This window comes from Carassius carassius, chromosome 26, assembly GCF_963082965.1.
Source record: "Carassius carassius chromosome 26, fCarCar2.1, whole genome shotgun sequence".
NCBI classification, from domain to species: domain Eukaryota; kingdom Metazoa; phylum Chordata; class Actinopteri; order Cypriniformes; family Cyprinidae; genus Carassius; species Carassius carassius.
The window spans coordinates 9057646-9081235 of NC_081780.1; the positions used below are offsets into that span (position 1 = coordinate 9057646).

The following is a 23590-nucleotide window of genomic DNA, read 5'->3' on the forward strand; positions in this document are numbered from 1 at the left end:
GATCCTGTCAATAGCAGAAATTTAACATTACAAATGCAAAATATTCCATCAGCTTTACTTTAAAAAAATAAATAAAATGTAAACACATTTTCAGTTTGTTGTTTGTAGCTTGTACTAAATCCTTTCTGATTTATTTATCTCTAAAATGGTAGGTTTAAAAGAACAGTTCACCCAGAAATGAAAATTAGCTGAAAATTCACTTACCCTTCAAGCCATCCAAGAGTTTTTTAATGGAGGAAGCATTATTATGGATCATAATTTTTGAAGTTAAAAACATGATTGGTTTCTTACAAACACGCAGCTTTTCATAAATCGTGTGGATTATTGTGATGCTTTTATCAGCCGTTTCGGACCCTCATTCTGACGGCACCCATTCACTACAGAGGATCCACTGGTGATGTAATGCTACATTTCTCCAACTCTGTTCCAGGAAAGAAACAACTCATCTACATCTTGAATGGCCTGAGGGTGAGTAAATTTTCAGCAAATTTTCATTTTTAAAAATATAGAAACTCTTTGGTCATTTTTGAACACAATGCTGCTGGTCTAATAGGATTCAATGATGTATGCTAAGCTATGCTAAAAGTGCTATCCCCAGACCCGGAGATTGGCTGAATGGATTCAAAAATGGTAAAACTCAATTTATTAACTCTGGGGGAGTTGAAGAATGAGCCTATTTCCAAAAAAAAAGTAGAGTGTTCCTTAAAGAAACAGTACACCCAAAAGCACTAGAAGAAGCGTTATAGTAGTCATAATTTCCAGAAACAAATCTGGCAGATTGTTAAATTGTTCAGATTAACATTTGGGTGAATAATGTATTTTTATTTATATTTATTTCTTTATTTTTTACTGTCCCTTTAACTAGGATAAAATTTTTAAATAAAAAATCAGTTTAAATTCACATTTCATTATTCAACACATTCTACTAATATTGCACAGATTCGAATGGAAGAGCAGCGATGCTCCGATCCTGTCTCAGAGAATACTTTTCTGTCATTATTCAGCAACAACATTACAGCTCAGCCAACTGCTGGAAGCATTCTCTGGATCTTCCTTACAGACATTCCAAGTCCTCTGGTAAAGAAATGACTAACTTTCCTGCAGTATGTGTGAGTGGTTCCATTCAGCGCCTCCTCCAGGGGTAACGAGAATGATTTTATGAGATCCTCTCCAAACATGTACTGCCAGAAAAAAGTAAAGACTGATTTATTAGCTTTGGAATGGAAAGGGAAAAAAAACCTAAAGTAAAAAAAAACTAGCAACTAACTAAAATAATACAACTTACATGTTTGAAAGCATCATACACAGCCTTGAAGGCTGTCTGTTTGTCACTGTGAAACACTCCTCTGTTGCCTTGTAGCATTAAAACACCCTCTTCTTCTGCCAGGATGCAGTTGCTGCCATAGATGCAGTGGTCAGGGCGGTAGTTCCAGTGGCAGGGGAAGGTAAATACCATCTCTGGGTGAACACACACACACGTTATAGAGCAGGGTTATTCAAATCTTGTCCTGGAGGGCCAGTGCACTGCAGAGTTAAGCTCGAACCCTGATCAAACCCACCTGAGCCTGTTAATCAATGTCTTTGGGATCATTAGAAAATCACAGGTAGGTGGGTTTGATCAGGCTTGGAGCTAAACTCTGCAGTGCACTGGCCCTCCAGGGCAAGAATTGAATAACCCTGTTATAGAGACTTGAAAGAGAATGGAAAGGAATGGGCGAAATCCAGAAAGGCTTACCTGGATTGAAATGGAAGATGATATTGATCAGATCTTGATCACCCCAGGTTATGTTAAGCTTGTATTTCTGTAACAGAGGCATCAGAAGCTCGTCCCAGTGCAGACCAACAGAAGACATGTCATTCTGTCCATCCAGAGTAAAAAAAAAGAAAGAAAAAGAGTAGTTTGAAATGAGTAGAGAGACTTTTACCCCTTCTTCTGGACTCAAATGTAATCACATGTTAAAAAAACCATTAACATGGAGTCCTAAATAGATAAGCAGATGTTTTACTCGAATGTATTTAAATAAGTAGCACAACTGTTTTCAACATCGATAATAATAAGAAACGTTTCTTGAGTACCAAATCTGCATATTAGAATAATTTCAGAAGGATCATGTGAAACTGAAGACTACATTAAGGGCTGCTGAACATTCAGCATTGGAATTGACACAAATAATTTCTATTTTTGAATACATTAAAATATAAAACATATTAAATTGAACTGATATTTCACAATAATACTGCTTTTACTGTATTTTTGATTCAAATGTAACCTGGATGAGCACAAGACTTCTTTCATAATTTTTTTTTTAAACCTAACCAAGCCCAAAGTTAAAATAGCTTTTTTTTTTTATATTTTATTTTTGTATTTTTATATTAATTATATATATATATATATATATATATATATATAATTTTTTAATTAGACTTTATTTTATTTTTTCTTTCTGTTTGATGGTAGGTGTTTTAATATAGTAATATAGAATGTCACATGACATTTGCAGCCCACATGTTTGCCTTTGAAACAAGATGGAGACATCAGCTTCTGCTTTAAATATTTGTAGATATTTCAAACTAAGCATTAAATTGCCGTAATACTCACTGGTAAGAAGAATCTTAGTGATGCACATGGCTTGAAAAGCTGACTCCACTTTTCATGGTTCTCATGGGGGAATGAAATGGAGTGAACAACATAGCTGAATTTTGCTCGGATGAAAGCTGGCCAGGAATCCAGCTGTAAAAGTGGAAAATGGATTGGAAAAAAGATTAAGTCTTTAATCTCTTTATACAGTTTCTCAATAGTTAAGTAGCAGATTAAAGGAATAGGTCACCTAAAAATGAAAATTTGCTGAAAATATACTAATCCTCAGCCCATACAAGATGTAGAGGATTTTGTTTCTTCATCAGAACAGATCTGGAGAAATTAAGCATTACGTTACCCATTTAAAATTGCATGTATCCCCTTTAATGTTGAAAAAACTTGCACATTCTTGTGAAACAACATAGATGTGCATACATATGTCAGAAATGACAACTGGCTCATACTGACTGCTGTTTTTATATTCTGGTGTGTAACTGCTCCTCTGCAAAGATGTGAAATCTCAAGGCACGGCTGCTGAGCATTGCTGCGGTCATGAGCATGTTGACAACTTCTCCGTGTCTCTCTCCACAAGCCACCACAGCCAACTGCATCGTCTCTCGCGGTCCAGGTGAATTCACCTTGTGTGCAACATCTCTGGAAATACACCAGTTTGAGCTTTACTGAACACCATGAGTAAATGAGCTGATACTACTTTTCCTACAGTCAGTGCAGGATATGCTTATCCTTTAGAAAATGTAAAATGTTGAAATGAGCTTTATTATGAGTTTATAATGTATAAAATATGAGTAATGAAATAGGTTTTATCTTCTTATAATTTGCAGTCAAGTTTGCAATCATTAAATATCAAAATTAAACAGACAATTTTTTTATGTAATAAGATGGACAAAGAAAAAAAATTGTTTACACAAACACACGTTTTTTTTCTGAGAATTGTCGAGACTTTCCATAGACTTCTATTACTTTTATACTGACCAAACAATATTTTTATATCCCCTAACTCTAAACCTACTTTTTATTTTTTTGCACCGTTACACTTTCAGATAAACATCATTTACTATTTTTAATACTTTTTTCCTCACGGGGACTGCAATGCTGGTTCTAACAATATAAAAAAAAATATATGTTAGGTTTTATTATTCTTGTGAGGACATTTGGTGTATTTATATATATATATATATATATATATATATATAGAGAGAGAGAGAGAGAGAGATACAGAGATAGATAGATAGATAGATAGATAGATAGATAGATAGATAGATAGATAGATAGATAGATAGATAGATAGAAATACAGATGCGGGTCATATAATTAGAATAATCATCAAAACATTGATTTATTTCATTAATTCCATTCAAAAAGTGAAACTTGTATATTATATTCATTCATTACACACAGACTGAAAAATTTCAAATGTTTATTTCTTTTAATTTAGATGATTATAACTGACAACTAAGGAAAATCCCAAATTCAGTATATCAGAAAATTTGAATATTACTTAAGACCAATACAAAGAAAGGATTTTTAGAAATCTTGACCAACTAAAAAGTATGAACATGAAAAGTATGAGCATGTACAGCACTCAATACTTGGTTGGGGCTCCTTTTGGCTGAATTACAGCAGCAATGCGGCGTGGCATGGAGTCGATCAGTCTGTGGCACTGCTCAGGTGTTATGAGAGCCCAGGTTGTTCTGATAGTGGCCTTCAGCTCTTCTGCATTGTTGGGTCTGGCATATCACATCTTCCTCTACCCAATACCCCATAAATTTTCTATGAAGTTAAGGTCAGGCGAGTTTGCTGGCCAATTAAGGACAGGGATACCATGGTCCTTAAACCAGGTACTGGTAGCTTGTCCTGTTGGAAAATGAAATCTGCATCTCCATAAAAGTTAGTCAGCAGCAGGAAGCATGAAGTGCTCTAAAACTTCCTGGTATAGGGCTGCGTTGACCTTGGACCTAAGAAAACACAGTGGACCAACACCAGCAGATGACACGGCACCCCAAACCATCACTGACTGTGGAAACTTTACACTGGACCTCAAGCAACATGGATTGTGTGCCTCTCCTCTTCCTCCAGACTTTGGGACCCTGATATCCAAAGGAAATGCAAAATTTACTTTCATCAGAGCACATAACTTTGGACCACTCAGCAGCAGTCCAGTCCTTTTTGTCTTTAGCCCAGGCGAGACGCTTCTGACGCTGTCTCTTGGCACCAGGTGTCTTCAATATTGAACCTTTTCACAATATTCTAATTTTCTGAGATACTGAATTTGGGATTTTCCTTAGTTGTCAGTTATAATCATGAAAATTAAAAGAAATAAACATTTGAAATATATCAGTCTGTGTGTAATGAATGAATATAATATACAAGTTTCACTTTTTGAATGGAATTAGTGAAATAAATCAATATTTTTTGTATTTATTTTTTAATAGCATTATTATTATTTTATATATATATATATATATATATATATATATATATATATATATATATATATATATATATATATATATATATATATATATATATATTTTATTGTGTGACACTTGCTCTTTGAAATGTTTTTTTCTTCTAGCTGCTTTACATAGAGCGACCAGGTGTTTCTAATTCGAATAATTAACTGCTGTTAAATGAACTGAGATGATGTTGGTTACACACACCCTGATGAAGGCATTTAACCACAACGCGTAGATGTACCTCTCACCAAAAGAGTTTTAATGTATAGCCAGTGATGCAATAAAGGCTTTTTAACTTTTCACTACAATTCGATTGCCTTGGAGTTCTTGTCCTTAAATATATACTGTCCCATACAACGAAAGAGCCCCAGATGTCATACCCTATGCAGCACTTCTCGATGCATTCAGTGCTTTGACAACTTTTTGATGATGTTCTATGACCAGCACCTATATATATAAATTTTTTATTACATTATATATTTTTTTCCCCTGAGATAAGTTCAATCAATTACAGAAATTCAAGGAAGTAATCACCCATTTGCCTTTAATCTGAGCCTACCTGCTGAAACACAGGTGTGTGTGAGAAAGACTTGATTTGGCAGTTTGTGGTCTGTTGCATCACTACTCAACATCTCAACAATGTTCTCGACATGCCAGCGCTCTCCCTTGACAATGAATCAGTAACGTTAGGCCTGCAGGTAAGTTAGGTGTGAACACCTTCGAGTGTGGAATTACACACAGGCTGTTGTCATGCGCATCGTTTTCCTCTCATGTGAATTCGGAGTGTTGGACCTTTCCTGTTCCTTTCATCCTATGCGAATGATATAGAAGATAAACTGGCTATCGCTGCAGCATACATTCACACTGAATGTCACACTTTGCCGCCAAACAACAACAACAACAAAACTTAAGAAAATGATTGAAATTAATTTGATTTACCGCGGTCTGTGTTCTCTGGTCGCGGTGGGGAGTTGTTTAGATTTTACTCCATTTAATTTCTTCGCGACGGATGGCTCAAGTGGCGCCCTGACTTGCTTTAAAACAGGCGAGAAACCTTCAGCGTCATGTTTACTGAAAAAAATACTAAAGGCAGAAGAGCGATAACTATGCACAGATTAAATGTACTAAGATATACACGCATTCTACAGGACACGGACACTGTTTTTACACTGTTTGTGTGTGTACAGTAACGTTAGCCTACTCGCCCACTAATGACCACTTGCGATGTCCGGTTCGTGAATGAATCGTTCTTTTGAGTCGGATCTTTTTCATTAATCAGTTGAACTCATTCATATGCTACGTAAATATGTTTAGAGATGTGATTAGCAAAACTGACTTGTTATCATAGACAGTAAAAGAAATGGACACAGCGACCCCATTGGATTCAACGGAGAAAAATGAAGTCAATTAGAAGAACGCACTTCCTGGGGGTCGAGCGTACTTTTTTTTATTTTTTAAATATTTTTTTTGCTTTTAAACTTTATTGACAAAGTTCCATTTACAAAACAAAGTGGCATGAAGTTTCAGTAGTATTCCTTGAAACAGAACGGGTGCAACAAATAAAAGACAAAACAAAAATAGTGCATCTTTTAACAATCATAAAGAACATTGTCAGAAAACATTGTAAGAAACATTCTAGGGGCTAGGGCTTGTACAGCAAATCGTATCTTTCAATTAAATTATCAAGTTTAATTGCATATTTGCATTTCAGTCTCTTTAAGGCTTTAGTAAAGGAAATAAAATCATTGTGAAAAACAGAAAACTTAGGATTAACCGACCTGTATTTACATTTATGTATGTAAAATTTACAAAGAATCAGGACATTGTTAATCAAAAAATCTAAATCATTGTTTTCTAAGGTAATGCCATAAATAATATCATTCTGAGTAAAGAGATCTAGTGGGATATTAGAATGGAGCCAGTCATGAATGTCAGTCCACAAAGCATGAAAGGACATTGGAAGAATAAGTGTTCTGTGGTTTCTATACCTATACAAAAAGCACAGCTATTTCTATCAAAGCCAAATCGCAGATGTAGAAATTCATTTGAAGGATATATACCATTTAAAATTTTAAAATGCATTTCTTTAGATTTTGGAGAGATGGGGAATTTAAGATATTTGGTTCTTAGAGGGGTCGAGCGTACTGCGCAGACTCAAACAAAGCTTGATGATGTAGATGTAACGTGAGCAACCTGTAAGTCTTCTAACCGCTGTGCCAAGAGAAATCTGAATCACCCATCGAATCTTGCAGAGAAGGCGAGCGTGAACGGGAGAAAATTTTGGTAAGTATTCTGATTAATTATCTCCCTTGACTTTATGCCTCCACGTTCCCCCGATAGCCTCATAGACAGTAAAAGATTACCTGCGAGCTTCTCCTCCTGTCCATACGGTAATTTCTCTACTTTTTTTTTTTTTTTCGGTAATTTCTCTACTGTGTGACAGAGAGTCGCTGGTTATGACGCAATCGTTAGCCTATTTTTTACAAAAACTGCTTCTACGGGACCATAACGTAAGATACAAGGTAATGGAGCCTTTTATACATTTTCGTGTTTCTTTGGAAATAATTAATGGACAAATGGAGTCTTTAAACGCCTCAGGTGTAAAGTTATTCGCTGTCAAAGTGATGCCAAAATGAATGGAAGTCAATGGAATGCTAACAGCAGGTGGGGGTCCGCTAGCCAATGGCGGAGCCCAGGGGTGCTTCAAAAAAATATGAAACCCTGCCCCCCTGCTTTTACATATAAAATAGCATTATTGCTAAAAAATATATTAAGTGAATCCTTGCTGCTGCAAACTGAAATCAATTACATGAAATTATAATTAACAACCTGGTAAGCTTAAACGGAAAATAAAACGCAAATAAAATGTGACTGCGAAACGTCAAAATCTTACGGGTATTATTTATTTTTTTAATGGAGATTTATACATGATCTGAATGCTGAAAAATATTATTATTGATTTATGGTTTGTTAGGTAAGACAATATTTGAAAATCTGGAATCTGAGGGAAAGAAAATAAAAAAATATTGAGAAAATCGCCTTTAAAAGTTGTCCAAATGAAGTTCTTAGCAATGCATATTACTAATAAAAAAATTCCCGGCAGAAAATGTACAAAATATCCCAATGATTTTTGGCATAAAATAAATATTGACAGTCCCCCCCCCCCCCCCCCCCCAAACAATGTATTGTTGGCTATTGCTACAAACATAAATTGTTCTACTTACGACTGTTTTTTGTGCTCCAGGGCCATATCTAAATAAATACGTGCCTACATTTGTTTTTACTGGAGCCTTTCTTGAGCATGCCAAAACTCTGCCAGAGACCACACAATGACGTAATTACCTAAAGAGCCGCTGTGTCTGTTGTTTGAAATTATCTGTTCGTAGGAACCGATTCGCACAAATGAGTCACTTCTCCTATCACTAACGACCACCACCATCCCCCACATACAAGTTTTCCCACAAATGGTGTAAGAATGACCCCTGTTATGACAAACACTTTAACTTACTAGCAGCTATTTAAAGTTATTACATATTATTCAGTCGCGGACTTCTATTTTTATTAATAACTGCTAGTATTTCTAGTTTTCCTTTACAGGATTATGTGACTTTGAAATTAAATTATTAATAATAAATCTTTATTTTAATCTTACAAATATTTTAATTTAATTATTATGCCTAGCCATTGCAAGAACAGTAAAGTTCAAATGAATTCTTAGTACCGTACCTCCTAGTAAAACAAAAGCTTGACTTGTGTAATAATGATTCATAACTAAATTAGTAGTAGTATCTTTAATATATGTTTTAATGTTTAGAGGAACACGTATCAAAAGCAACAACCGTACATGTAGAATAAATTATGAATATTCCTAATATTTTACTTGTAGGGAGCATAGAGGAACTTGACTTGGTGATCTTTTTTTACCAGCAAAAAATGCTTTCTGCTTTTTATTTTCATCAGAGATAAAAGGAAAAGGAATGTTTTCTGCTGTACAAGGCAATGTCTATTGAGAAATGGATTGCATGTTGTGTTAAGACACTGCTGGTAGTTGTCAAATAAGAAACAATTAGCTACTCTTGCTCGTCTCTGACTCAACCTGTTAGCCACATATTGCATCACTCCTCATGGTGAGGTAAAAACCACAACACTTTGAAGACCCACAGTGAATACATTTCACCACAAAAAATGATCAAAATTTGATAATCACTCCCTTAAGATCTTCATTTGCCCTAGAAATAACTTTTACTTGACAACAGGATTCTAAATCTTAAATTTTATTAAGAGATATTTCCTCTACTGCAATATATTTATATACCACCGTTCATCATAAAGGAGGGGATGAATTCAACATCTTACAAATACATTTGTCATTTTTAAATGTTATGTTTCTTGTGGAATTAACAGAATTATATCAAGACAGTCTAACACAAAACAGTGCTGGTAGAACTAGCCGCACAAGTGATGCAATCTATGACAAGTTTCAAATAAAACCGCATGAACAAGAACAATTTAAACAATTAATTTCTGCATCTCATAAAGCCATACAAAAAGTACCAACAGGTGCAACAAACAATTGAGAAAGGAAGTCTTGTTTGGGTCACAGTTATTCATAGATGACTTCATCATGTAATGCATTTAAAGTATATTAAAGTAACAGTTTGCAACAGACACGTCATTAAATACATTCACAACAATGTTCCAGTTGAATGTTTTTAAGCCCCAGGGCTAATTGTCGAGACGTAATGGGTGCTGTTGCAGAAATTACAGATTGTGGTTTTAAAAAAAATAATGGTTTATGAAATGAACCATTTAAGATAATGACGAGAACGAGAACGGGTGTCAATGTCCAAATCCAGACATAAAAACAATACTTATCCAATTCATAAAACTACCACGTGCTATAGGAATTAAATCGTCAAAATTCAATCATCAAAATTGCTTACAAAATTCTACAGTTTATCTCAAGCTGACCTACTGGGCATTGTATCAAACCAGGATGAGTGTATTGTGATCAAATCCTATGTTTCTGATCTTATAACTGTGGTAGTAGTGAGAGATGGCTTATATTGCTGGGTTAAGTCTGCGTCTCGTTAAGTCTTCGCATACATAAGCATGCTCCTGTAACTGTTCGTTTTAAAATGGATATATTAGGTGCAGGAGACTGGAAGTAACGTTCGTAATCCACAGGTTCTTAGTGAGATTCCCCATTGAGTGAGGAACCCTCCCCTCGCGGGGACGAGGATCTGGAGATCCCTTTCTCTGTGTTGTCTGAGTTGGATCCGCTCTGGCTGTGGTGGTCTCCAGCTGCACTGGAGGACGAACTGGAGGAGGGCTTAGTTTTCTCCTTAAAGTCTGTTATGATAACCGTCAGATCTCCCACTGTCACTTCCAGATGTTGTGCGCTGCTGCGGTCCACATTTTTTAACCTGGGCCTACAGGATAGTGAGCAAAGAACAGATGCTTGACATCCCTTGAGCTGAATAAATGACACCATTTTTTTTCTGTAGAGCTTCTCTATAGCATTTCATAATTGATGAACTTGACAACATCGATACCAAACTAAACTTAGCTGCACTGAGAACTTCTGTAGAACTGCTTTATAGCTGAAATTTAAATAGTTTCATAACTGATGCATTTAGCAACATCAACACTGTAATTTAACTGTTTATTACTGTAAAGCTGTTTTGAAACTAAATCTGTATTATATTAAGTTAATTTGGCTTAATATATAAATTGACTTGAATTGATATTATAATAGAGCACGAAGGTGAGCCTGGTGGCCTTGGCTTTGCTAGTATTTTCTCATTCCTTTTCACCATAGGTAATAAAAAAAAAAAATCAGGGAGGCAATGAACAAACTAATGATCAAAGAGATGAATCAGAACATCAGAAACATTCATTTGAAGTCTTTTTAACATACAGAAATGTGTATTTGAACATATGAATAATAGAGCCCGACCAATATATATATTTATATATGGGGGCCGATACAGATATTAGGGATGTAATAAGCACAGCCGAAAAAGAAACTGCCCATCCCCCGAAATCTGAAATATTTTTACAATTCGACCATTGTGTGTGTATTATATATATATATATATATATATATATATATATATATAGTGTGTGAGTGTGCATGTATATTGTTATGTGATGATCAAACCAAGTATTTACACCATATAGAAGCATTTCATGTGCGTAATGGTGGCACTCATCATTTACAAAGGAAAAAGGTCTATGTTCTGAAAAAAAAAAAGTTCATATCTGCGGCATATTCACAGATACGATATATATGCGACAGACTCATATCAGCCGATAAAATCGGCAAAACGAGGTATCGGCCAGGCTCTAATACATAACGTTTCGGAAAAATACACAAAAACAGTACATTTTTAAAATACAGTAAAAACAATAATATTGTAAAATATTACCATTCAATACAGGTGTTTACTATTTGCTGATTTGTTGCTCAGGAAACTTTTCTCATCATTATTATTGTTGTTTAAAACAGTTGTGCTGCTTAATATTTTTGTGGAACCTATGATAAATTTTTTCAGGATATTTTGATTAATAGAAAGTTCAAAAGAATAGGATTTTATTTGAAACAGAAATCTTCTGTAACTTTATAAACAGGGCTTGAAAACTGATTTTTTTTTTTTTTTAAATCTGTTCACTCCGAGCAGAATCGATATTTTAACATTTCTGTTCTGCATTCCTCTGATATTATTACCGTTCCGAAACCGGTTCGGGTGGAAGAAATACCGGTTAATAACATTATTTTTTAAAAAACAATATTATTTACCTAATAATATAACAATAATAATAAAGTATAGCGTTTCTTTACTCAAAAAGAAAAGGAAAAAAATAGAGATCTAACGCTTAGTCATCATCTCTAGATTTTGGCCAAATGTAAGCTACTAAAAAAAAAAAAAAAAAAAAAAATCTACCAACACTTTAAAGACAAAGTATTTTTAAGATATTTAAAAATGTTTGCTGCATTGTTAAAAGAAAAGAAAAAACATCATAATATTGCGTTTTGAGAGTAAAAAGAGTATTGAGGTTTGAGAGTTTTTCACGTCGCATTTTATTAGCCATATTACTTCCGAAATAATAAAGGCTAAAATGCCTGTAGTCTAAAGCAAAATGTTTAAAAACATTATAAAAACAGCTATTAGTTTAGGCTATAAAAACGTCAATCCAAAAACAAATTAATCTAAGGTGAAGCTGATGCCTACCTCTCTCTTTTGGCACGAATCCAAATGTTTCCACGTTCCCGACATATCTGGATGCTAAAATGTTATTTAATATAAAGAATATAGAATAATAGTATATGTATAATAAGTAACGCTGTATATGAGTCCAAAAGTCGGACTTCAAATCTCATTCTAAGAATTATTTTGAGGTAAATAGCAAATGAAAACTGTTCAGCTTCCGGGAAATTTGAGAAGCTCCACTGGGCTATTTTAGTTCCCCTAACTCCACAACAAAATAATTTAAATTAACAGTATTTAGAAAAGAACAAGAATTAAAAATATAAGAAGCTATAGCAATATTAACGACAAACTAAAACTAATTAATTTAGGCTAAAATGAAACTGAAACCAACATTGGGTCTCATTCAACACAAAATCAAATTTCCGTATTCGCGATGTATTTGAATGACAAATGATTATACAAAATAGCCTAGTGTTTATTATAGCCTGATGTTTGTTAACGTTTTGTGTCTGCATTATGTCTATTTCTGAAAGAAATAATTTTTTTTTTCTCTCTAAAAAACGTATAGGCTAAACAAGTTCTCTCTCTATCTCTCTCTCTATCTCTCTCTCTCTCTATCTCTCTATCTCTCTCTCTCTCTATCTATCTATCTATCTATCTATCTCTCTCTCTCTCTCTCTCTCTCTATATATATTATATATATATATATATATATATATATATATATATATATATATATATATATATAGCATATTTTAAAGGGGTGGTTCGGGATTTTTGACATCGGACCTCATTTTTAGGTCAGCCTGGTTGTTATTCATCAGTGGAGACATTTTTTTTTAAAAATTATCCAGTCCTTATATTTGGATAGTTGGCGGATGCTAGGCTAGCGCGAGTCAATGGGTATATGTTAGCCAGCCATTAAAACCCGTTTTACCCACTCCACAGTGCACCAAACGCAAATCAATTATAACACTAGACTATCGATGCAAATGTCCGTTGAGAGAATAATGTTAGAAATCAAACTTACCTTTCATCTCAATGATCCTAAAGGAACTAGTTTCTCAGCCGCTGCGGAATTTTACTTTGTTCTGCTTATGTGATGTTAGTGATAATCAGTGTGCCAGCGGCAGGTAAATACACTTGCGTCATGTGTGGACCGGCTCACTCGGTTGCCTAGGTAATCAATATCACTCCGCTGCTGCTGTCGACAAGGCTTATGATTACAGGGAACAAATTATAACTAATGCAATGTGATGAAAGGTAAGTTTGATTTCTAACATTATTCTATCAACGGACATTTGCATCGATAGTCTAGTGTTATAATTGATTTGCGTTTGGTGCACTGTGGAGCGGGTAAAACGGTTTTTAATGGCTGGCTAACATATACCCATTGACTCGCGCTAGCCTAGCATCGGCTATCTATCCAAATATAAAGACTGGATAATTAAAAAAAAAAAATGTCTCCACTAATGAATAACAACCAGGCTGACTTAAAAATGAGGTCCGATGTCAAAAATCCCGAACCACCCCTTTAACCATGCAGCAAACCTTTTTAAATATTTTGATACTTTACTGAAAATAAATAAATGACTTTTTAAAAAATAACTGATTATTAATCGGTCAAAATTAGCTGATACAGTTTGCTGCATTCATGCGCACTCAGAAACCGGTGACTGTGAACGAATCAGCAGAGCTTGTACTAGCTTTTGTCATCGCTGAATCCTTCTCAGACATTTCCAAATGTCGAAATTGGTTAGCGCATCTTTCTGTGCATGATGATGTCCAATGCCCCAGGCGAGCGGAGCTTCTCAAAGTTGGGAATTATCAAAGGAGAGCTGCGGTCATCAGTTGGGCAGGAAAGGGCTAAGCATGCTGGCGCTTGAGTGTCGAATGCACATGCACCAACGCCGAGAAAAAATAGGCTCTTTTTGCACTGCAGCACCAGGCCTAATTTGGTCTTAATCCGGCCCTGAAGGCGGTGCATTGTCATTGAGACTTGCCTATGATGAGTTCACAGCTGATCGGACATTTCACTCGCATTTGCATAGGTACTGCTGGAATTCGTGATTGGTTGACAGCAAATTTCAAATATTAAATGGAACGATAAAATAACGTTATTAACCCGTTATCGGCCATTTCAAATTTTTCGATTCTGTTCGGCACTATAAAATTTGATTTAGTTTCTGGTTCTGTTCCTGTCACAATTTCGTTCATTTCCGGTTTTCGTTTTCGTTCCTTGAACCGGTTCAGAGCCCTGGTTATAAATGACTTTACTCTCACTTTTGATCAATTTAATGCATCCTTGCTGAACAGATTAATGATACTGAGTCTGACCCCAAACTTTGTAACAAATATTGGTTACAAATATTTGTATTTGTAATATTTGTCACTAAAAGAGGACAAAAAGTAGTATAATTCTCGGGGGATTCCGGAAGATGAAATATAATTTATATTCAAATAGTTTCCACATAGAAAGCAACAATACATGATATTTTCCTGACTGAGCTACCTGCTATGTAAAATGCCAAAGAAAACCACTTAATTTGTTTGAGGAGTACAAACTACGCAGTGAATTTATGAATACAGGGGCCGTATCGCAACATTTCACCTCATTTTCTTGTGGCTATTCTTTTTCAGTGTCGGTTCTCTCTCGTTCTTGTCCTTCTCTGTTTTTTCCTTTTTCTCTTTCTTGGGCTGTGTGGGCGAAGCAAACTGCTGTGTGACAGGACGAGGTTTCCTGAGGGGAAAAAAAGGGAAGACTGAGAAGTGAGAAAGCGAGATATTTTAAATCGGGGTGACATGATTCAAGCTCACAAGGGCCTGATGAAAAGGACTATGTGGGAAAAAGCATGTTAAAACAGGCAAGTGTTGAAGCCAGTTGAGAAGTTTTGCCTACACAGAGTAATCTGAAAATAACGTGTTTTCTCATTAGTAGAAAAAAAACGCCTCAATTTCACTCATCTCTTTTCCTCTCTATAGCAGGAAGCCAAAAACTGGTAATTCAACTTCCTGTAATAATCTAACATCCCCTAATATACAAGCTTTCCCTGTCTAAACATATATATATATATATATATATATATATATATATATATAAAATATACACACACAGTACAGACCAAAGGTTTGGACACACCTTCTCATTCAAAGAGTTTTCTTTATTTTCATGACTATGAAAATTGTAGAGTCACACTGAAGGCATCAAGGGCTATTTGACCAAGAAGGAGAGTGATGGGGTGCTGCGCCAGATGACCTGGCCTCCACAGTCACCGGACCTGAACCCAATCGAGATGGTTTAGGGGTGAGCTGGACCGCAGACAGAAGGCAAAAGGGCCAACAAGTGCTAAGCATCTCTCGGGGAACTCGTTCAAGACTGTTGGAAGACCATTTCAGGTGACTACCTCTTGAAACTCATCAAGAGAATGCCAAGAGTGTGCAAAGCAGTAATCAAAGCAAAAGGTGACTTTGAAGAACCTACAATATGACATTTTCAGTTGTTTCACACTTTTTTGTTATGTATGTAATTCCATATATAATTCCACATGTGTTAATTCATAGTTTTGATGCCTTCAGTGTGACTCTACAATTTTCATAGTCATGAAAATAAAGAAAACTCTTTGAATGAGAAGGTGTGTCCAAACTTTTGGTCTGTACTGTATATAGTTAACTGATAAATAAAACAAAGGGAAAAAAACTAAAATACATTTGTAATTCCACAACTAAAATAAAATTAGTTTGTCAATTTTTATTTCAGTTTTAGGTACATAGTAATAAAATAATAGAAATAAAATGCAAATTGATGCAATAACACTATTATACTAATTAACACATTACCTTTGGCAGCCCTAAAAAACTAGACTGACAATAAAAACCGGAGAGAATATATACATATTATAAAATTATGATAAAAATACATGTAAAACACCAGATCCACACTGAACCTATGGATGTAAATAGCCAATCAGAAATTGCTAGAACAGCCCTTCTTGTCCTACTGTTGTCTGTTAGTAGAATACTGTAATGCTGTTGTCATTTCAATGCATCAGTTGTTGCACCACTAATTAACAACCTGACAGCTGCGGCAATTACAGATTATATCTAGGCCTATGAGCTGAACTAACCTATACTGATCTCAGATCAGAGCTCAGGGTGAAGCCGACAGGGATGCACCGTGACCGTTGCTCTAATGTCAAGAACAACAGCTGACACACCAAACGGTCCACAACAGCAATTGTAGCCGTCTGCTTTGCCAACACACACACACACTGTTTTTAAAAACAGCTTCTCCGTATCTATGTGCTGGTGCAATGTTTACGCTTTCATCCATTACCCCCCGGGTGCTTTGGGAATAGCTAATGAAGTTACACAATGTGAAATTAGGACATCTAGAGCCTTAAAGCAGAGCAGCCAAGAACCGGTCATTAGCATTGATCCCGAGCCCAAGGCAAGTGAAAACGGCCATTATTAGTTGTTGTTAGCTGTCTGCCTGCCTCGCTCTCTGCTGCATGTCAAGACCTAGCTGCTTGCTGTGGACTCTTAACACCCTTCACACTCAGCACTGTTAGTAAATCAATCGATCACTTTGTGATGCATTTCCTCCATGCCAGACAAAGCAATTCGGCATTAACATTGTTGATCCTGCTTATTTTTGAACGTTTGTCATTGGAGAGAGAGAGATTTTGTGAAATTACTCAATCATTAGTCACTTTCCGTCTCACGCACACATGTTGCAACTACACTTTACGTAATCCGTGCTATTAGTTTACATTTATCCTTTACAGTAATGCAGAAAGGCAAAGTAAGCCAGTTAATATTAGATTTATTTTGGAATAATGACAATTTCTTAATAAATTTTTAAATACATATTTAATGTTCCAATTATATTGTTTGTGTATCAACCAATTCAGTCAATAAAGGGATCGCTGCCAATGTAATAACTAATTGTATTATGTTATGGCTGATGACTTACAAATTGCATATTAATAAAATTTTACTCTACTCTGTAAAACACAAACTAAAACCATTTAAATCAGACCATAACATCAATTTAGGCAACACGACATTATAATGTATAGTATGAAAATGGGTATTCATTTTTAGATTTGCTAAATATTAGTGATATTAAATTAATGTTTAATGTTGAAATAGAAGAAGCTAGCATGTGCAATCAAATATTCAGTATGTTTAATATCTAAATAAAAAAATTATTATAATAATGAATATGGTACCAATATATATTGCGTATTCTTAGCAAAGTCTCTCACACTATAACTTGACTCAATTTCTCAAATCATTTTCTGTTTAAATAAAGCCAACGCAATGAATTTCATCATAAACTCACATCAATGTCAGCTTTTACATCAAATGATTACTGAATGTGTCTACAAAGATGTCTTCTTTTCTATAAGTGCACAAACAAAACAAATTTTCCCACATTACAGTGTTAAATCAGAAGGACATGAGGGCTGCGTTCTCTACTCTGAGCCAAGAGTCTCTCAGATGTGTTCATATCTGCATGTTTGTATAATGGCATGATGACTGTACCGGGGAGACTTGTGTCCTCATGGGCTTGAGTGATGGGAGGGGACACCATGATTAATGCACTACACTGTGTGAACATGCAGTCTCCATACTGCTCCTTCCTTCGCTCCACTGCCAAGTCCCCTGTTTGACAGATGGCCCACTGCCTCCCACCGTCCCAACTCTCCACGCTTTTTTTTTCCGGTTCTTTCCAAGTGTCTGCATTTCCTTTTAGCTGCTTTTCAAAATCCCACACTGCAGTTCCACATTACTTCTCCCTCGCTTCTGTATCCAGCTTTCTCTCCTTTCATCAAAGGCCCATAACTGTCTGAATCTAAATGAGGTCAACCCATTTGAGACGGTACGGGCATGCGCCTTTGCATGCTTTTGCAAACTATATGCAAAATTTCTCTAATAAATGACAACTGGCTCTTGTAAATACCGAATAATGTAGATGTTTTATGTAGCTTCTTGTTTATTTGGCAGAGGCATGCTAGGAACGCTTCCTCAGACTGCATTTGTTTTGCCTTTTTCGCAGTGCAGCGCTCTGGGTTTCTGCACACATGCAATTAGAGAGGATTTCACATGCTGCTCAACTCTTAAAAATGCCACATTGTAGCAATTGACTGACTAGTCATCTAATAACATACACTAGATAAGCATGTGTAAGCCATGGTATAACTTATTTAATGCATATAGCTACAAATTATGTTTTTTCGAAATATGTCAAGATTGCACACTAATTATTACTATATAATGCAGTTTATTATAATAAAAACAAATAAAAATATATTAAAATGTTTATATAGGCTCAATTTAATGGGTTAATTAGTTATGAAAAAGTAATGCAATTTAAAATATTTTAATGCAGTAAATGCACTGGCTCCGCCCCCATCCTTGTACATCATCTTACATTTCAAACAGTTGACTGTTGACAAATAAGATGCAGGGCAACAACTACTTTAAAAATGCAGTTATGCCCTAAAATGCAAGATATTGGTGCAAAAAAAAGATTTAAATCTACTTACAGCCGTTATATATACAGTATGCATGTGTGTATATATATATATATCTATATATATATATATATATATATATATATATAAAAAATAATATATATATATATATAGTTCTTCATCGTGAGAGGTCTTGAGTAAAAAATAAAAACGGCTTGGTCTAGAGGGGACATTCTCTACATTTTGTAGTAATTGAATGGTATAAACTCTCTCCTGCAGAGCGAAGTTTTCGCTGGGGGCAAAAAGTGTCGGTACACTGAAATAAGAGGTTTGACCGGCAGTTTCGCTAGGTCAGCGAGGGAATGGCCTGAAATGCTCAATGAGAAGCTCTGCAGCTTCATCAATTAAATGTCATTCTGTCAGCGCAAGGTAACAAATCTCTCTTAGAATGAGCAAATATAGCCAGAGTCAAAGCAACATTAAAAAAAACAACATTCACTTAGGAACTAGTATTGCGTCATTTAAATGGATAATTTACCCCAATATAAAACTTTTGACATTTTTACTTTTTTGTTGTTCCAAACCTTTATGACTTTCTGCGAAACTCAAAATAATTTATTTGAAGACTGTTTTGCCTGGTTTTGTACTTACAATGCAAGTCAATGGGATCCAAAACAACACAGGCTCTAATTGACATTCAGATAATTGTATTTTTTTTTCTAAAACCATGTCTTTTAACACAAATTAAATATATGATGAGATGCCCAACAAACATGCTCTGAATTAACCCTAGTATCATTCGCCACATATCAGTTAGGCTCAGCTAAATCATAGCCTTATAAAACATTCATATGCTATCCGCTGCACACAACCGCAATCTAAACGAACACACGGTTGTCATCTGACGGCTGCTCGAAAAGACGACGAAGCTGAAAGCGGCAATCAACACCAATGCATTTCATTGGCATTTACGCATACAACCACTCGGCAAATGCAGAATAAAAGCAGAAGAAGAGTAAACGAGCTGCGTGTCAAGAAGCTCTCCTTTCTTCATAAATGAACGACCTGCAAGGATCATACAATCAAGAAGACATCATCATTAAACCCCATCATTTGTGGCCATCTTGAGGCATTATAACAGGGCAGATGTGCAATCATGGGTTTATTTATGGGCATGGGAATCCTTGTGTGTGTGCCTGATGTGATGATGCCTCGTTTGATGACAGCATTCTTGATTAAGCCGTTGAATGCAAATGAGTTCAGGCCGTCTGGACGCCAGCTGCTGTGGTGGCCTAGACGAGTGACAGCACCCCACCCCCACATAAAAATCCACCGCCCTCTCACACGCACTTTTGCAGCAAAAATGAACATTGGTTGGCTTTAAATAACTGCTGTAATAATACTTTAATTCAGCTGGTGGTAATGGGATCTGAAACTTGAACATAATTAAGCCTTTATAAACAATCTCCCTAAAGAAAGATGATCGTTATCTGCCGCTGTTGTTGACAGCAGAGGTCTGTCATCATCATCATCATCTGCTTTTAGGGTGCGTTTATGTTCCGAAACGCAGATGATAAATGTTTTACTCCCTGACCTGATCTCATCTTAATGATATAAGGGAAATAACTGACTGCCGACTCAGTCGCTGACTGTTCCAAAGCAGGATTTTTATGACAGATGAGATGAAGGTGAGAAAATACGAGCCCATTAAATGTCTTCTCTGATGAGGTCATTAGTGCGCTCTCATGGATCGCTGCCACGGGATAGGCGCTATATGTGAGACCGATACAAGCAGAGTAGATGCTAGTATTGTGTAGGACCCCACATTCTGTATGATTAAGTGAAAAATTCTGAATTGATTCATTTTTGTATTCTTTTACTGTTATTTTCTATTTCTTTCCTATTTCAGTTAAACCTCCATTGCCAAAAGTGTAGCGGAAAGAAAGCACAGCTCACGCCGAAGTCACTTCCGAACCAAGCAGCTTTTTGTTGGTCAACATGGCGAAATGGATGACCAACTGTACTGAAATCTATAGGTGAAATTTTTCGCCCTCGTGCGAAATACCAGATTCTTATTCATGACTAGATTAACAACAAGAAATGTGACCATATCTTTAGAAACAGAATTACTTTAATTTTCCTGATTACTGTGTGTTGGACGCTTGAACATTTCGAGTTTATTCTCTGCATTCACGCGTGAAATTAACTTAACAACAGACGCAAATTCGTGTCATGGGAGGGGCTTCTGCCAGTTCACGCAGCATTGTGATTTCAACCACCATTTATTCTGATAATTTTCAAAATATTACTGTTATCGTGTCATGAAATGTAGTTTTAAAAGTATTTCAGGCGAGAATGTAGTTTTAAACACAAATATGCGGTTTATTTATAAAGACAGCGCCTATTTAAAAATGTGTTTGGCAGATTTCAGAGATGATCAGCTCCATGCGTTCAGCGGGAGCTCAGTGATCATGTATCTGCCTAGAGCAGTCTCAACTCAGCTAGTCCTTCTGACATTTGCCACTGGCTCTCATGTCTCTTTAGTGGTTCAACATAAAATATAATTTGTTTGGGTAACTCAAACAGGTAATCTTTGGTCTTTATTCAATTAATCTATTTATTCCAAGCAATATCCTTTTTCTTCCTGTTTCTGTAAAAGTATGAAGAAGTATCATACAGCTCTGGGTATCCACATACAGCATACACATACCTTAGTCAAAAGTGTAACGAAAAAAAGCACAGCATACAAAAGTTACTTCCAAACCAAGCAGCTTTTTTGGTCAACGTTGAGTATTTGCAAAACCAACTTGAACCTGTTGCGAAATCTGCATGTGGGCAAATCTTTCACACCAATGCAAAATTCCAGATTGTGCCGATTCCTATTGATATGACTCAATTTCGATGGTGAACATTTGCAGAACAGCAGTAAATGTCACCACAACTTTAGTAACATTATCTTCACAATTTTCCAGCATAGCCTTGGCAAAGTTTGTGTCTTCAAGCATTAATTATTTAAATGTTTGTTCTGAATTTGAGATTTTCCATAAAAATGCTTTAATGTACACATAATAATCAAACCACTTACATATTTTCAAAGTAATCTTTAGCAACCACTTAATTGAAATCATTAAATAATGATACTGATACCAAGTACAAGTATTTAACCTCCAATATACCACATTAGTAGTTATTATCGCTAGTATGAGTGCATCCCTAATGCTTTAAGATAAAAACAGAGAAACATTACAAATTGCTAATTTTAATGCATTTGATATGCAAATTATGAAGATTATGAAAATATGAACGACTTAGGCATTAGAATTAAGATGAATGTACGGTTTACAAGCCAATTTATTGAAATCGTTTTAGACTGCTAATGGAAAAAAAATGTATGGCATCACAGTGGTTTATTTATAGGTTGTGTCATGCCTGGCTAATGTATAATTACAAAATGAATTCAAATTAAACCCCAATTACTTCTGAAATAGCCCACATTAACCAGGAAATAATGGGTGTTTTACAAACAGAGATTAAGTTAAGTAGCTTGACACTTGTTCCTGAGGTTATAAACATTGTATTAACTGTGTAAATTATTCATACACCCAAGACAAACGGCTGTCTCAAAACCTAACGACCTGGCTATCTAGACGGCGTTCTTGGGTATCGAGTGAAGCCCAAAATGTTGTATAGGTAGGCAGCTCGCTAGATGTGAAGCAGCAGGCGTCGTGTGGCACACTCACCGTGTTGACGTGCCCTTCCTGACATCGCACATCATGCATTTGAACGCTTCGGCGCTGTTCTTGAACGTACACACGCTGCAGTCCCAGTAGCCGTCCTCGGCGGAGGGCTTCGTTTGGCGTTTCGGCCTTCAAAAAGCAAAACAAACAGAGAGAACATCACATCTCGGACTGTAGAAATCTCCGACACACATATCTGATCATATCCATGCGAACAGTCAGCAGGACGCCTGCGCAGGCGACGCGGGCTTTGTTTTTCTTTTAAATAAATGACACTTTAGGTTGATAAAAACAGCCAGTCCGCCATGGTGGCCACTCTGTTGCGTCTTTCTCATTCAGGCGCGCGCAGCCTAATGGTCTGTTTCAAGCCTTGAGACGGTCTCGAGTTTCTCGAAGCCGCGGCTGTGGGAGTTTCTTTCTGTTTGTTTTTACCTCGTCGGACTCCTCTTGTCTCCCATGCTCCAAAAAAACTTTGTGCGAAGCGTCGCAGGCACAGCCGCCTCTCGCGCTCTGTCCTCTCTCGAGCGGCTCCCTCCCCAGCTGTAGTAGAACCTCGAGCGCAGCGGTGGCCACGTGACTGAGCTCCACCAATCCGGCGCCGAACTATTTTCTCAAAATCTAGGGTCGTTCTCCTGAGCCTCCTGCTCCTGCTTCATCACAAATCATCCGGGCGCAGAGCGAGACGAGTGCGAGTGAGGGAAATGAGCAACTCTAAATTAAAGACATGCGTTCATCGAATAGGGTGCAACATACCTTTACTAAGATTTTACTATGGTTTACCACAAATTAAGCTATATTTAAACTGTGGTGACTACAAATTAACCATCGTTTTGCTACACTAATCATAGTTTAAACATAGTCTTTGTAGTAAAACTGTGGTAATACAAGTGGTAATTAATACGTCAAAAAAAAATGGTTACTACAATTTTACTATGGTAAAACCATGGTTTTTGTAAGGGTAGTGCCTAAATTCTAAAAAAAAAATTCTGTTGCAGTAAATGGTCTGTCAGCTTTTTATATGAGCTGTTGTTTTCTATTTATTTTCCATAATGTTTCCAAACCTTGGGTCTAAATGCAGCTTAAAACTTTGATTTGTGTGACTGTT

The 23590-nt window shown here is 36.1% G+C and overlaps 2 protein-coding genes across 2 annotated transcripts; both read right to left on the reverse strand.

Moving 5' to 3' along the window:
- Nucleotides 1–952: 952 nt before the first annotated feature.
- gxylt1b (glucoside xylosyltransferase 1b) lies at nt 953–1998 on the reverse strand. Its single transcript, XM_059511910.1, has 3 exons — nt 1736–1998; nt 1286–1458; nt 953–1181 (listed from the first exon to the last, which is right to left on the reverse strand). Exons 1-3 carry the CDS (start codon nt 1851–1853, stop codon nt 1020–1022), a joined length of 453 nt encoding a protein of 150 aa, XP_059367893.1. The 5' UTR covers nt 1854–1998; the 3' UTR covers nt 953–1019.
- A 7315-nt stretch (nt 1999–9313) lies between these two features.
- LOC132105717 (YY1-associated factor 2-like) lies at nt 9314–23082 on the reverse strand. The gene is made up of 4 exons (XM_059511053.1): nt 22918–23082; nt 22489–22614; nt 14881–15009; nt 9314–10487 (listed from the first exon to the last, which is right to left on the reverse strand). The coding sequence occupies exons 1-4, from the start codon at nt 22941–22943 to the stop codon at nt 10247–10249; spliced, it is 522 nt and encodes a 173-aa protein (XP_059367036.1). The 5' UTR covers nt 22944–23082; the 3' UTR covers nt 9314–10246.
- Nucleotides 23083–23590: the final 508 nt, after the last annotated feature.

Excerpts from the sequence above, each read along its gene's own strand:
- gxylt1b (XM_059511910.1), bottom strand. The coding sequence starts at position 1,853 with ATGTCTTCTGTTGGTCTGCACTGGGACGAGCTTCTGATGCCTCTGTTA. Across the intron at positions 1,459-1,735 it reads CATCTTCCATTTCAATCCAG|AGATGGTATTTACCTTCCCC; the intron begins GTAAGCCTTTCT and ends GTGTTCACCCAG. Across the intron at positions 1,182-1,285 it reads TGTATGATGCTTTCAAACAT|TACATGTTTGGAGAGGATCT; the intron begins GTAAGTTGTATT and ends TTTTTCTGGCAG.
- LOC132105717 (XM_059511053.1), bottom strand. The coding sequence starts at position 22,943 with ATGGGAGACAAGAGGAGTCCGACGAG. Across the intron at positions 22,615-22,917 it reads GACAAGAGGAGTCCGACGAG|GCCGAAACGCCAAACGAAGC; the intron begins GTAAAAACAAAC and ends TGCTTTTTGAAG. Across the intron at positions 10,488-14,880 it reads AATAGCCACAAGAAAATGAG|GCCCAGGTTAAAAAATGTGG; the intron begins GTGAAATGTTGC and ends ACTATCCTGTAG.